At 41.2% G+C, this 14,251-nt stretch overlaps 1 protein-coding gene across 1 annotated transcript in view; it reads right to left on the bottom strand.

The window, feature by feature from the left end:
- XPR1 (xenotropic and polytropic retrovirus receptor 1) overlaps positions 1–14,251 on the bottom strand; it is a 129,828-nt gene that overhangs the window by 49,695 nt on the left and 65,882 nt on the right. The window contains exons 4-8 of the mRNA XM_066624007.1: positions 11,724–11,947; positions 8,191–8,340; positions 7,948–8,031; positions 7,231–7,312; positions 1,084–1,271 (exon numbers count right to left, since the gene is read on the bottom strand). Of these exons, the coding sequence (XP_066480104.1) occupies positions 1,084–1,271; positions 7,231–7,312; positions 7,948–8,031; positions 8,191–8,340; positions 11,724–11,947 (728 nt within the window). The remainder of the gene's footprint in view (positions 1–1,083; positions 1,272–7,230; positions 7,313–7,947; positions 8,032–8,190; positions 8,341–11,723; positions 11,948–14,251) is intronic.

The following is a 14,251-nucleotide window of genomic DNA, read 5'->3' as shown; positions in this document are numbered from 1 at the left end:
ACTGCATGCATATGTTTTCAAACCTTCATCAGTTTCATTCATGAAATAGAAGATGGAGCAATCTGATGTGTGAGAAACTGGATTGTACAAAATTTTCATCACTTTGTTACAGAAGAATATGTTTTGAATACTCCAAACAGAAGATTTTCTGTGTTTTGCAACATTGTTCATCCATTAAACCCTAAATGCAATACTTGTTGAACAATCCAGTCAATGAGTAGCAATGCTATCCACACTAAACTCCTCTGAATTTTTGATCTAAAATTACTGTGCCAATTGCCTATAATATTTTAACAAACACCTTTAAAACCATTTGTTATTCTGAAGGAAAATATAGGTTTTTGCAATTTTCTTCCAGTTATTTCCTCCATTGGAAATGGAATTTCCTCCATTTTAGATCTTGGACAAAAAAGGGAATATTTTGAAAATATTCTATTCTAAGGGAAATTAAGATTTCCAGATCTTTTCTGAGCCTTTGCATTCCCATGGCTAATTTCCATGGCTAATTAAGTATATACCCTCCAGAGATAGTGTGTGCCTGGAATTCTAGCATTCAAAATAAAGGGAAAGAAAATAATATTTTATCACTAATGGATGAGTACTCCTACAACAAATTGCCACTCCCTCTTCAACGTCTATGCCTTTTCCACAAAATTTGTCAAACTACCTTGAAAAGGGAATTGAAATGCATAACCAGTAGAGGCAGGCAAGTAACAAAGGCTTTTCTTCAGCTCCCTGCTGGGTAATGCATTTTCTGTTCTATGGTAAAAGCTTTGCAATTAGGCCAGAATCCGAAAGAGGCGACTACGTTCAGAATCTGTCTTGATCCACCACTGAGCTTAGAAATCAGCTATCTATACATTCATCCTGATTATGTGTTCTGTTGAACTTGATATATTGCATGCTTCTCCACCTAAAAAAGGTAACTTGTTCTGAAGATGGCGGAGCTGCATTGCAATGAACACCACACAAAGATATTGACAGCAACTTCTACTTGACTAGGTTATATGAGTAATGGGGCAATGACTTCTATCACCATTATCCATTAGGATTTTCCACTACTCTCCGAATTGTAGTACTTACCTCAAAGAGATGCTGATGGGACAAATTACTGCGGGGGTTGAGTTCAAAGATGAGGACATGATTCACTCCAGCCTGCCTCCAGCCATATGTGTTAATTCCAAGGAGAAAGAGGAATTCTATCAGGAGAAAGCCACCTCGATAAATTCTTATAAGTGGCCACACATTTGATCCTTTAATTTTAAACACACCTAGAACAAACAAAGTTCTCATTTAACAACTGCAGAACGGGCCACTCAGATGAAAATATTAACTTCCTGTTTCTCCACAATAAAGAGAACATATTTCCCACTACCACAATCAATAAAACTTGAGTCCATTGAACCGTTGCTGCATCAGACTTTGAGCAGCCTATTTTCAGGACAACTGGAATTCTGAGATGTTATACTTTTCTGTATAAACTTAATTTTAACTTGTTAGGGGAGTTGCATGCTTCTTTCACTAGACAAATCTGGAATTGCAAATCATTATATGCAAAAGGACAGAACACATGCAAAACAGTTAGATATGGGAGTTTGCAAAGGCCAAGATCATGGAGGAATTTATTTCAAAAAAGAAAAACTGGTGTCTACTGAAATTGTAGAATATATCCTGAAGATTCCTAAGCATTCTTGCCTCAAGATATTTTTGTCTAGTGACAAATTAGATTCATACAAATTAGATTCATACAGGATAAACTCAAACAGGGCCTGAGCGGATTCTCCCCAATGCCAGAACCTGTACTTTCAGCAAGGTTAAATACAGATGTACAGCCCACATTTCCAACTCCACTGTATACAGAAAGCAATACTGGATCTCCTCAATCTAAAGTTTTAATTTCAAAATCATGGCATTTGTGGCACTCAGTGTTATCACAGGTGTTGTCTAATAGGTAGCTACACAACCACATTCCAAACAGTATGCAAAAATGTGGCATTGTCTTGAGGAAATAAGTCATTTTCCCCATGAAAATACAGTTATTTGATTGCTAAGAGAAAACAAAAGTGAAGCAAAATGAAAGCAAAACTCCTGGGTTCCCAAGCTACAACTGAGTAACAACTGAGCAGTTATTCTTTTTTAAACATTTATTGCAATAAAACCTTAGAACAGTGAGTGAGGCAAGCCCCTGTGGGGCATAAGCTACCCTTTGTAGTTTATGACTACGAACGAGTCATAAGCTAACACTGTCACAATGAAACACTGAGGGACACCCCTAAAGAGCCACAGGAGAACACCAACACATCTTGGGCCTTGGGAATAGATGCCTTCTGTTATAGACCCCTCCCCCCAAGCCTTTTAACAGTTTAAAAAACTAGCTTATTGCTTATTGCCAAGGTGTCTTGGATACTCATTTTAGACAAAAGGGTGGGACACCTTGAAAAAAATCATATACAGTACTTTTAAAAGAAGTTTGATGCCTTGAAACAAGTTTCCTTTAAACTGAGTTTTACTTTCCCAATTGATGACTTGAGGCTGGATTCACACATGACTTTCACTACTGGATTACTGTAACATCTGGTGGTGGTTTGCATATACCTCCAGAGCTAAAACTCTCAAAAGGTCTTTCCAGATAATTGTTGGACACCACCATCTAAAGTTATCAGATGCAAAAGAATCCAGTGATGTACGTACAGGTGTAGACAACCTATAGGTGGTTATTGGACTTTTTGAACAAAACCTAAAAAGCTTTCAATTCCATGTGGGGAAACATACAATAAGAAAGTCTGAAGTCTGCATAATCCTTTCAGGCATGTATACCATCATATTCATATACAACATTCTGTACGATCCTAATCTTTCCATACTTTTCAGATCTGGAATAATTTCCATGCATCTTCCAAGGACTCCTAATTTAGCAAGAAAGACCTAAAAATATAGAATACCCTTACGGTCTATAACTGAATCAAGAGTTTTAACCTACTTCAAGGAATAACTGATCCCAACCATGACAAATCTAAATGGCACTTACTAATTCATTAATTAGCACTCACTCCTATCTGCTTTTTAAATACACAAAATCCCACCCAACCAAAAACAAACTCATTCATGACAGACACCAGCCTATAAGTCGATCTCACAGAAAAGTGAGGGCAGGTTTTGAGCAAAACATCATGGCATTTTCTATAACTCTTGGATAAGTTGGGTAAAACTTGGGGGGGGGGGGTTGTCTGACTATAACTGTGTCTGATTTTACCCAAGGCCAGATCCTGAAAAATGACTTACCAGGACAATTCACTTATACCAGAATCCAAATTAAATGCCTTTAAAAACAGAATGCATCATCGTTGGCTGTTTGCCAACCTTTGAGCAGTGGATTCAGAGCATTGGACCTCTGTTGGGGGGCAGTGAGGAAGAGAAGTTCACCACATGCTGCTTGAGCAGGTGAGTGCTGCCTGTATGTGCTTTAAAAGCTCTAACAATGCCCCCCCCCCCAAAAAAAACTTGCTCTTTTGTTACTTTCATGCTCCTGGCAGGGTGGCTCATCTTCTGTCTGAAGTGCAGCTTAACTGCCATCCTTATGCTGGGGGGGGGGGTTGAGGAGGGGCTGGGTGTATGATTGTATGCCACTTCCCTTTCTCACAGCTTGATGTTCCTGTTCTCCTTCCCTACCAGAAGACAGCAGCTCATCAGAAGGAGCCAGCCTGGCTTATCTCTCAACAACTGGCTTTTTCCTATTCCCCACAAGCAGAGAGGTTGCCTGGGCATCTAAAGCACAGCTCTATTGTTGATTACAGCATTTGTTTTGCAAATAGTCTGCCTCTGCCAGACTATTGCAATCCCTGTACTGTTAAAAGGCAGCTTGCTAATTACCTTACTTTGATTTCTCCTCCTGCTCCCCCACTGCCAAGACTAAAGAGGTGTGTAGAAACATTTTTCCAGTCTTTCTCTTCCAGTGTTGGTGATCTCTGAGTGTGTGTCACTCTCTCTCCATCTGTGTTTGTGTGTTCATTCCCCTTTTAAGTGAGAGAGGAGGAGTGCAGGCAAGCACTAAGACCTGGGGAAATTTCTCTCCCTCTTCCCCCTTCCTCAATTTTTTCTTGCAACAATTCAGCAGAGAGGCTGCCTGAATGCAGAAATGGGTGTTGTTCTTTCAGCTCTAGGCATTCATGCATTGTTTTGCAAATTGTCTGTGTCTCCTTTCCTACAAGAGTGTGTTTGCAGTATTCTGTTTAAAAAGCATCTTGCCAATTGCACTGATTCCAGTCCTGCTCCCCATCACCTACTGCAAGACAAAAGGGGTGTGTAAAAGGAGACTTTCCAGAGGCTGAAGCCCTGCTAAGTAAAGGCAGGATGTGTGTGCGCATGTGTTTGTTCATTTCCCCTGTATAAATGAAAGAGAAGAAGGAGCAAGTGCTAGGACTCTCTCTCCCTTTCCCCTCTGACCCATGTAACCCAGAATGATCTATGCTGATTGTTTTGGTCAAAAATTTCTCACCTTGTAGGCAAGTATCTGTGGTATGTTTTTCAAAAACTTAGGGTGCAATCCAGTCCTTCACTTGGGATGGTGCAAGTTTCCCTTGGCTGAGCTGCTTTGGGTCCCTATCCTGCGCTGGATACAGCGCAAACCTCCTGAATTGCCTGCTCCAGCGCAGGATAGGATTGCGTCCTTAGGGAGCAATAGAAGTAGCCCTAGGCTACAAAGGAGAGTGACAACAAAAAAGGTCTATTCTAGGCAGGAACAGGGAAGTTCCAGATGACCAAGCAAGAGAGCAGAACAGTTTTATGCCATTCAATTCTGCTCAATAACGGAGTTTCCCAGAATCTGAACTCTAAAACTTTTAAACATTTGAGAGCTGCGAGAAGATTTCCTTGTTATTTCAGGCTCTACTGTCCCCTATTAAACCACTTAAACAGTATTTATTATTAATAGAGTGCTCTAAAAACTTAGTAATGACTGAATGAAAAAGAGCAAACCTGCTCACAAGCTGGCAATCTAAATCAATGAGATCATAAGAAAAGGGGAAGAGACACAAAAAGGAAAGGTAAAGGAGAAGAGGCAGAGATTAGGCTATTTGAAAATTACAGGAGACAACAAGTTCCAGAAAAAAGGCACAACAAGCAAGGTAGGCTTTGCAGTACAAGCACAAATTTTACAAAAGAAAAGAGCAGTGGCAGAGCAGAGACAATCAAAAGGAAAAATGGCTCATTCTAACAGTAAAAAAATTAAAATGAATCAACACAGACTCATTTAAACTAAAAAGCTACCTAAAGATTATATGCAGAGTTTCCCAGAGTAGCTTTATTAAGTTCACCCAATTATGCTAGCAGAGGCATACCTAGAAAGAAGGAAGCTGTTTCCAGTAAACTGCATACTGCAATTATGACACCAAAAAAGGGGGACTTGTTTGCCCATTAAACATGGGTGCTGGGAATAGTCTGCATCATATTAAGTGATCTTAGACAAACTATTTTCAACCAACCCACCTCATAGAATTGTTGAAAAATGTATGTCCAGTGGCATCACCAGCGTTTGTGCTACCTGGTGTAGGAGGTCAGCGCATCACCCCCTTGAGGGACCTCCTCTGATGCAGTGGGCGGGGCAATGCCCCATTGGTGGGTGTGGTGATGCATCCTAACACCACCCTCACATCATTGCCCTGCCCTCACATCATTAAAATTGCACCTTCAAATTACAGTATCATATACACAGCCTAAATGTATGTACTTTTGTATTTATTTCTGTAAAAATGAAAAGGAACAAAATACTGAACACCTTAGCTTATTTCTTTAAAAATGAGGAGAAAAAAATAACATACAAACAATGAAGCACTTGGTGGACAGCTCCACAGGCATCACTAGGGTTTGGTCCCATGCATAAGAGCTCCACCCCCATGAGGAGCCTCCTCCCACAGAGAACACATTCAAATATCATACACATAGACTGGTAATTGTATCACTGGTGGTGGTTTCAGCAGGGTTGGTGTAATCCCAATTTACTTTATGCATTTATTTTAATATACAATAGTACAGGTCACCCAACAAATCAGTAACCAACAAAAGACTAGTGACCAACTTGATGACACATACAACTGAATAAGAGTTTTAGAATTCACTTTGATACATGAAAATGAAAGCTGACTCATATTAATACCTTGTCAGTTCCTTGTTGTGTCACAACACCTCCTCACTGGCTCTTGGAACAATCAGTCTCATTGGTCAGGGCTGAGTTAACTCAAACTTTTTGTTACATAAGGCAGTTGTGTTTTCCTTTTCTGGTTTTTTGGCTATAACTTTTGATAGAATAGAGATTTTTCAATGTGGTTTGTTCCATTGCATTCTGCAGTAAATTCCACATCAAACGATGTATAGCGATGGTACTATTTGAAAATACCAGGATTTTACAATTTTGGCCAGTAGTGGCATCACCTGGTGTGGCCTGCATCCCACTAGCAACGTCAATGTGTATGCCATTCCAGGTATGATAGTAGTGTGATATAATATGTCACCATATCCTGCACAACAGGGGCAGGCAAAAGGTAGAGTAGGATCTACTGGCAGATGAGCAAGAGTTGCTGACTTCCAAATTGTTTAGCAATAGCATAAAGACTTTTTTCCCTTCCCCTAAATTAGGCTGATGAAATGAGATCTGGAGGCAAGAGGGAGGGAAGAAAACCAGGAGTGAATTTTTGTATGAAAAGGACTGACCTGGATTCCAGTACTGAACACAAAGTTGTTGGCTTGAGTATATGTTCAGAGATAGCATGATTCTTAATTCTAGTGAAAGCCTCCCACCAAGTCACTATTTTGCAACTGTCTCCAGCTGGTGGACATCAGTGCTCTAGTAAAAAACAAAGCTTATCTGGTATGCTAAATTCTGCCCAATCCTACAAAAAATCTCTTATTAGCCAATGCGGAGTATGGTTGGTTATACTGTTTTTTGAAGTGGAAAAATGTCAAACTTGAAATTTTTAAAAAATACAACTCCAAAGTTCCAAAGAAACCAAATCCAGAGGCAGTCAAAAGATTGTTAAGACAGCCTAAGTGCTGTAGACAGCCAGGCTAGCTTCTCAGAAGTCTCAGACAACCAGGCTGCTGACTTGATGATAGCACTGCTGATACATGTAAGTAACCACCACATTCAGTTACCATGTAAATTGATCACCACATAAATACATCGCTCAAATCTACCCCTAGGCTTGGGTTGCAGAACTATAGTTGGGAGATACCAACCTGAAAGTATGAGTGTAACATTCAGTACGATGAATATTCCACAGAACAACCCAACCCTGAAGGTAGTCCATGCTGGTGCAGGCTGTAGGCACAACAGAAAATAACTTTAAGCATAAATGACCTGCTTCTCGATACAGGTAAACTGCTATTTCAGTTAGATCAAATTTAACATCCTAGTCTGCTTTGAAATCCTCTCAAACACACATTGCATGTACACAATTCAAGACCATTTTGAATATGGATTCTTTAAGAAGGGGTTATATAACTACCTGTGAGACTTTGCTGGCACCAGCTAAAAACCCTTCAGTTTTCAACACACATTAAAAATTGTTCTTGACTAATTCAACATTGGTTTGTTCCCTCGGTTATGACTATGTGCCATTGAAATCAGTGGGATTTAATCTTGACAAACTAAATTTAGGATACAACCTTTCCAATCTACTCTGCCATTACAAGTTTAGTACCTGCACTGTTACTTTCAAGTCATCTAAAGTCAAAGTTGCACTTTTAAACAAGACAGCAGGCTTTGCCCACGGCAGCGCATTCAATTGAAGTACTGCAGTGCAATCATATGCAGAAGTAAGCCCCACTCACTCTCTCACATATGTGCATAGGTATGTGGCCTGAATTTTTCACTTTTATCAAACCTTGGGACTTAAATACATTTAAGCCCTTTTACCCATCTATGAGGAAAATTTATAAAGCTCCTATTTTCACCTGTGCTGCTCCCAGTGGTGGAACACGTAACCGCTTCATGGCTTTCTGTCGGTCTCCATCTTCCAACTCATTTGTCACCACAGTCTGAACAAATTCAAACAAAAGGTAATGAATTAATGACCTACCCATTTAAAAAAGGATGGTAGAAAGATGCTAATTAGCAGTATTTTCAGAAAGATATAAACAGTGATGAGCTGGGTGTATCTGTCTATCGAAAAATAGAATACATACAGGTCAATCTACCTCAGTTTCAGAGATGAGCTGGTTGATTTTCTTGCAAGTGTAGAATGGTGCCACTTCAACATGAGCTACTCTCCAATCAGCACCCCGGGGAGTCTCCAGGATCTTGTCATGTTTCTTCAGGATCTTACGGAATCCCGTGAAATTTAGATTCTAAAGACAGAGAAACCCCACCACCACATTAATTTCCTCTGACATTTTGAGACTATATACCACTTTCACTTGAAGGAAAACTGAAAAAGTTTTCAGCCAAAAAACTAGCCATTCAAACATCTTTTTTAAAAATTGTTTTTTCATGTTGGAGAGAATCATACACCAGATGAACCTTAGCAGAAAAAACAAAGGCAAGATGAAATATCAAGTGTATCTTCCCTTGTTTGTTAGTTCACTATCTTGTAGAATACAGAACTGAGAAAAGATGACTAGTAGCAACCAGGAGCCTTTACTGTGATGATTTGTTTAATGCCACAGCTTGTTTTATAATACAGGCATTTAGTGATATAAAAAATTGTGTTTAAAAGTTTCATTCAAATCATATGCTCAAAACTAACAATGGAATCCAGAAAGTGACCCCATTTACGGCAGCCACAGAAATGCAAGTTCAAATTTGGACAACAACAAAGAACGGCAGGATGCTGTGTCTGTGGGAGAGGTTACAACAACTCTGCTGAAATGATTTTCAAATTTAATTATGCCTGGAGTCATTTAATATTAGAGTTCTGTAGCATGGAAGGAAAGGAAAGGATGGGGAGATGGGAACAGGAAGCCAATGCATTAATGATCTATATTACTGCTGCTGAGAAACTTTAATTATTTTCTCTTGAAGAAATCTTTCATTTCCCAGCCTTGGGACAGATGGGCCTTGTTTCATAAAGCTGAGATGAAAAATGAAACAAAGTCATAACTTTGACCATAGATTTTTCTGTGCTGAATAATTTTGCTTGCTGTGTGAGTAATTATAGTTTTCTACATGCCTCAGGAAACTGAAGCTACTATGGTGTAGCAATATTGGACTTTACGTGTGCATGTATTGTCGTAAGACAGCCTTTTTGGTCCAGGAGCAGTTTCACAGCCATAGGCTTCAAGCATAAAAAATTTAAACAGAGAGTGTAAATCTTCAGACCTTCCATGACAGAACGTGAAAGGGAATAATCAAAATATAATTGAGAGATCATGAGAGACTTTGCTTTTAAAGATAATCCTGTCTGAATAGCAAACCTCCCTTTGTGTCCAACTTTTCTATTTCTCTCCTTTCATTACAGTAGAGGATCTCTATACCAGTTAATCCCCTGGATACTTCTGAAAGGCACTCTCGATTTGTTCCAACACAAGCAAACCATGGTTTGACTCTACTGTGAACCAGTCTTATCCATTCCTGCTTCCTGTTAGTTGCCCTCGAACATGCAGACTGGTTGCCTATATGCTCAGTTGAGGAAGAATGTTAAGCAAGAGCGCTAGCACTGCAAGCACTACTATAGTAAACAATGGGCATGGGGGACACAGGGGTTCCCCTGGATCTGTTGATGTGAAACCTCGGGGACCAGATCCATGGATAAGAATGCTTGCTTGTATGAGATTCCTACTAAGTCTGCAACCAGCCACAGTGGAGCCTCAGATATATGAATGTCTCAGGAAGAGAAGACAGCGCATATATCACTCTGACTACATATCCACAAATATAGAAGACAAATGGGAACAACTGAAATATGGAATGTGGATGAGAGGTAGCACTTAGGAACAACTAGCTACAGATAACAAAACAGAAAAGGCAAGTACAGGTTGAGACTAATTATTCATGTGGGTTCTGTTCCAAGCACTCACCTGGATGGCAAAAAATGAAATATAGCAAATCAATTTAAAAAACAAAGTTCCTTTGCTCCAGTGATTTAAAAACAGCCTTGCTGACCTTTTGACTCCAAGATAAGAGTCATTAAGAAGACAATCCATCAATCAGTCCTCTTCCAACCACTTCACTCAGCCCCTCCCTTCACCAATGCAAACATGCTCAGGGGGAAGGGAGGGGCCAATGAAGACAGAAGGATTAATGGATTGTCAGCCAGCTGTCCTCTCTCTCTCCTTAAGGAGGCTATTGTTAAAAGGACTGTTCAGTTTTTTAAACTGATTTTAAAGGGATGCATTTTTCCCCTTCTCCAGGGATCAGCACATTCCTTCTCATTTGCTTGAGCCATTCGTATTGAGACAAATCCGTGTATAAATAAGGCTGGAACTGCAGGTGCCAATACTTGTTTCAGAACCTTCATAAGTGTTCTGCCTCAGCACTCCCCACACAAACGTACACCAAGAACCTCAACTCCACTGCTTACTTGGGGCTTCAAAGACAAGCTGTACAGGTATGGAAAGGGGATGGGTGGGGGTAATCTACCAGGGAAAGGAAGCTCATGCTTGCCAGTATACTCTCCCACTTCTGCTGAGCAGAGCACTTTCAAACACTTGTGATCACATAGAAGCTCCCACTACTTAGAATATGTAGAAACCGCTGAAACCAGAAACTTCCACTTAAGTAAATGGTGCTGCTACAGACTAAGCCATATGCATAAATAAGGGAAGGCAATATGAAAACCAGTTGCCTGTGCTTCTGACTGGCACTCTACTCCACTTATTGGTACTGCTGACCAAAATCTTTTGAATGGCTTCCTAGCAGAATCAGAGACAGGGTGTAGGGGTGTGGTATAGACATGGCATTCCAACACAATTCCCTACATTGGATGAGTAACAGTCCAATCTTGAGCTGCCCAGAGCTGCGGGACCTGGCGGCTCCCTGGCAGGCTCCCGCCAGATCCAGAGCCTCCCGCACTACTGCAGGAGGCTCCTCGGGAGAAGGGGACGTTCGTCCGCTTCCCCCGGGTAAGGGAAGCAGCCCCGCAATGGGGCTACTCACTTTAGCAGTAACTGATCACTGCTAAAGTGAAGGTACTCGTGTAGGGCGCGCAGCCCTTCACGAGCACCTAGGATCCTGCGGAGCTTGGCTGCGCGGTTCTGCCTCCCCCCCGCCCCCTGGAACACCTCCCCCATGCCCCCAACCATGCCCCCATTCCCTGTTCTGCAGCCCAGCGGTCACAGGCACCACTGAGCTGCAGAACGCAGGCGCCCGCCAAGCGGTGGCTCAGTGCCAGCCGGAGGTGGGCTAGTGCTGGCGGGAGCCTGGCAGTAAGTCCCGTAAACATGCCTTACGGCACATTTGTGACTGTAGTCCACACCACAGAGGCACGACACGGACCACAGCATTGGGCTCTAAGTTGGTGAATGCATGTCCAATAGGAGAGAATGAGGAACTTAGCTGAAGTACGTTGCATGGAACAGCATCCGAGTGATCTCAATCAACTGCTCATCAACATCCAACTATGGAATTTTGTAAGCTGCCTTGGGCTTTTGCCTTGGCATGTGAAAGGCTAGATATAAATCTCTCAAATAAATAGATAATTGATAGTGTCACCCATAACCAAAATCTAAAACCCATGCTTCGACAGAACAACACAAACAAAAGATCACAGCGCCTTAAAGAGCATGGTTGGTACCTGATAGTTCTGCAGTAGGATGAGGCTGAGGTAGAACTCACTGAAGGCCAGTTTCAGGTCTTTGATGTTCCTATGTTGAACACGCTCCTCATGGGATAGGTGGAAGACCGGCTTTTTACGCTGACGCAGAGTGGTAAGACCACTAGTTTCTTTCTGTGCATCCAAGGTTGATTGCAATTCATTCTGTAGTGTAGCAAACCTACGCTGAGCTTCTGCAAGTTTTTCTGTTGAAGAAAGTAATGAAACAAGGCTACAAATGAGCACTCAGCCAGTTTTGTCAATTCATGAGACACCCTGAATGAACTGCTGCTGTTGAGTGTGCTGCTTTTGTAACCATCTTTTAAACTAACTTTTTATCATATGCTTTTAGTCAACTAATACAGATCCCAATTATTGCAATATAAATAATCACAAATATAAAACCAACAAATCAATGTGCAAGAGTCGGTAAACACCAATCCTTTTACTACACAGAAGTATAAGACACACGGTCATCAAGCAAGAAAAAACAACTAAAGAGTTATTTGAACATTATATGGTAATCACAAGGGGTTTCTCCAAGTTTTATTTCTGTTTTATAACCATCTTCACAGTAAGATCAGCATTATATTAACAGTTGAAATTACAAGATAAATCAACGCCAATTTTGGAGGATGAAAGTTTTGAAACCTTGCTTGCCTTTTAAAAAATTCGCTAGAAGCGGGTGTTAGTGCAACAAAAATTGACTCAATGGTACAATTCACTGCCTATTTGTGGCCCATTTTGAAACAAAACATGGAGTGTGGTCTCCCAGAACATTTTCTAGTGTTAGAAACTTAATCTCCTCTGGTCAACAGTTACATCTGAAACAAAACACCCCAGAAAAAGCCTTTCCAGAGGGACTTACCTAATTGTATTTAAAAGTGACTTGAAATATTGGCCAGGATGGCATGTGTACACCTCTGATGCACTTTCCTCATAATTCAGGCAAACAGATCTGACCTAGTGATGAGGCCAGGTGAAATGGCCATTTCAAACAGTGTCGTGGTGCAGGCTATGGTAGGTGCCCAGACTGCACACATGGCACTTGTCCAGCAGGTGCCTCTACTGGCCTGCCTACCTGAGCAGCCCAGTCTGGCCTAACATCAGTCACCCCTCCTTCCTCCTCCCATAGCACTCTTCTCCCCATGGCAGAACCTGGGGAGCAAAAGAGAAAGTGAAGACAGTTGAGAGAGAGTGGGTGAGAACAACTCTGCCAAGGAGTCTGAATGGTGCAGGAGGAGGAGGAGGAAGCGAAAACAGTAGCTGCCACCAATTGAAAACGGAAAGAGGTGGGGTACACGTGAGCCAAATGGGGGAGTGATCGCAAGCTGATGGCTCAGGTGCAGTTGGGGTGCTTGAGTTGGCAGTGTGGCATGACAGTTAACATGTTAAATATTATGAGGCAGTAAATACTTCAAACTCCAGATTCCTCATTATGACACCAACAGAAGGAAGGCACATGGCACAACATCTTGAAAATAAATGTTATCCAAGAATTAGCCTAAATACAAGTCCATGCCACCTATGCCACTGGACAGTTTGAAGGATTTACACCATTTCTACTCAACTATATCTACAGTTCTACTCAAGAAAATCTAGTTCCTAGACTAATTAATACCTATTTGGCTTCAAGGTTTTATGCTGCTCAGAACAGAAAACAGGTGCCTGCAATCCAAAGCAGTCTAATTTTTGTTGTTTACTATGTACCATGTTCCTTTCTAATTACACAATTGAAAGGGAAGCCTCTCTAGATAAAAACTTAGAAGGGACACCTTCTGGAACACCTGTAAGATTTTGTCAACTGTCACTCACATTCTCATACTCATCCTGTTTGGGGCCTAGTGTGTCAATTAGCAATGTCACAACAACAGCTGTGAATGTGTAAAGCAAACAATGCAACCAGATACTCTATATCAGGGGCGGTCAAACTTTCAACTTTAGGGATCCCGGAATTTTAATAATTGTTCAAATCTAGTACATTAAGGCCCAAAACAAACACACAGCTATTTCATAACAAAATGCAGTCACATATGAGAGTGTCAACCCATGTAGAACTTGTAACTACCCCTTCAACCCATTTTGGGGGTTTCTTCATGGCAAAAGCCATGTTGGCCACCATCAATCTGGCAGACTCCTTGTATCTGCATGTATCCCAGTAGCACCTGCCCTTCAAATGGAGCAAGATCTCCCCCCCCTCCCACCAGCCTGCTCTTCTGAGGGCAGAAAGCATCCTGATTCAGACAGAAGTGATTTACCACTCCAGCTTTCACAGAGAAATTTTCCCCTCACTCCCCAGAAATGGGCAACTGTTCTAGCTATCCTGAAGCAAACAGCCATGCTTGCCTGAACACTTATTCCTGCACAGCTGGCAGACTGACTACAACAACATTAAATCCTGAATCTGTTTATCAAAAACTTAGCCTTACAAGGGCATACATTAAGGTATGGACATCTTCAAACCCTAGATTCTTACTCCATAAACCAGTGTTTCTCAGACTTGCACACAA

This window comes from Tiliqua scincoides, chromosome 4 (assembly GCF_035046505.1).
Source record: "Tiliqua scincoides isolate rTilSci1 chromosome 4, rTilSci1.hap2, whole genome shotgun sequence".
In the NCBI taxonomy this organism is placed as follows: domain Eukaryota; kingdom Metazoa; phylum Chordata; class Lepidosauria; order Squamata; family Scincidae; genus Tiliqua; species Tiliqua scincoides.
Note: the sequence above shows the minus strand (reverse complement) of the source record. Positions and strands in the feature narration are given on the sequence as shown.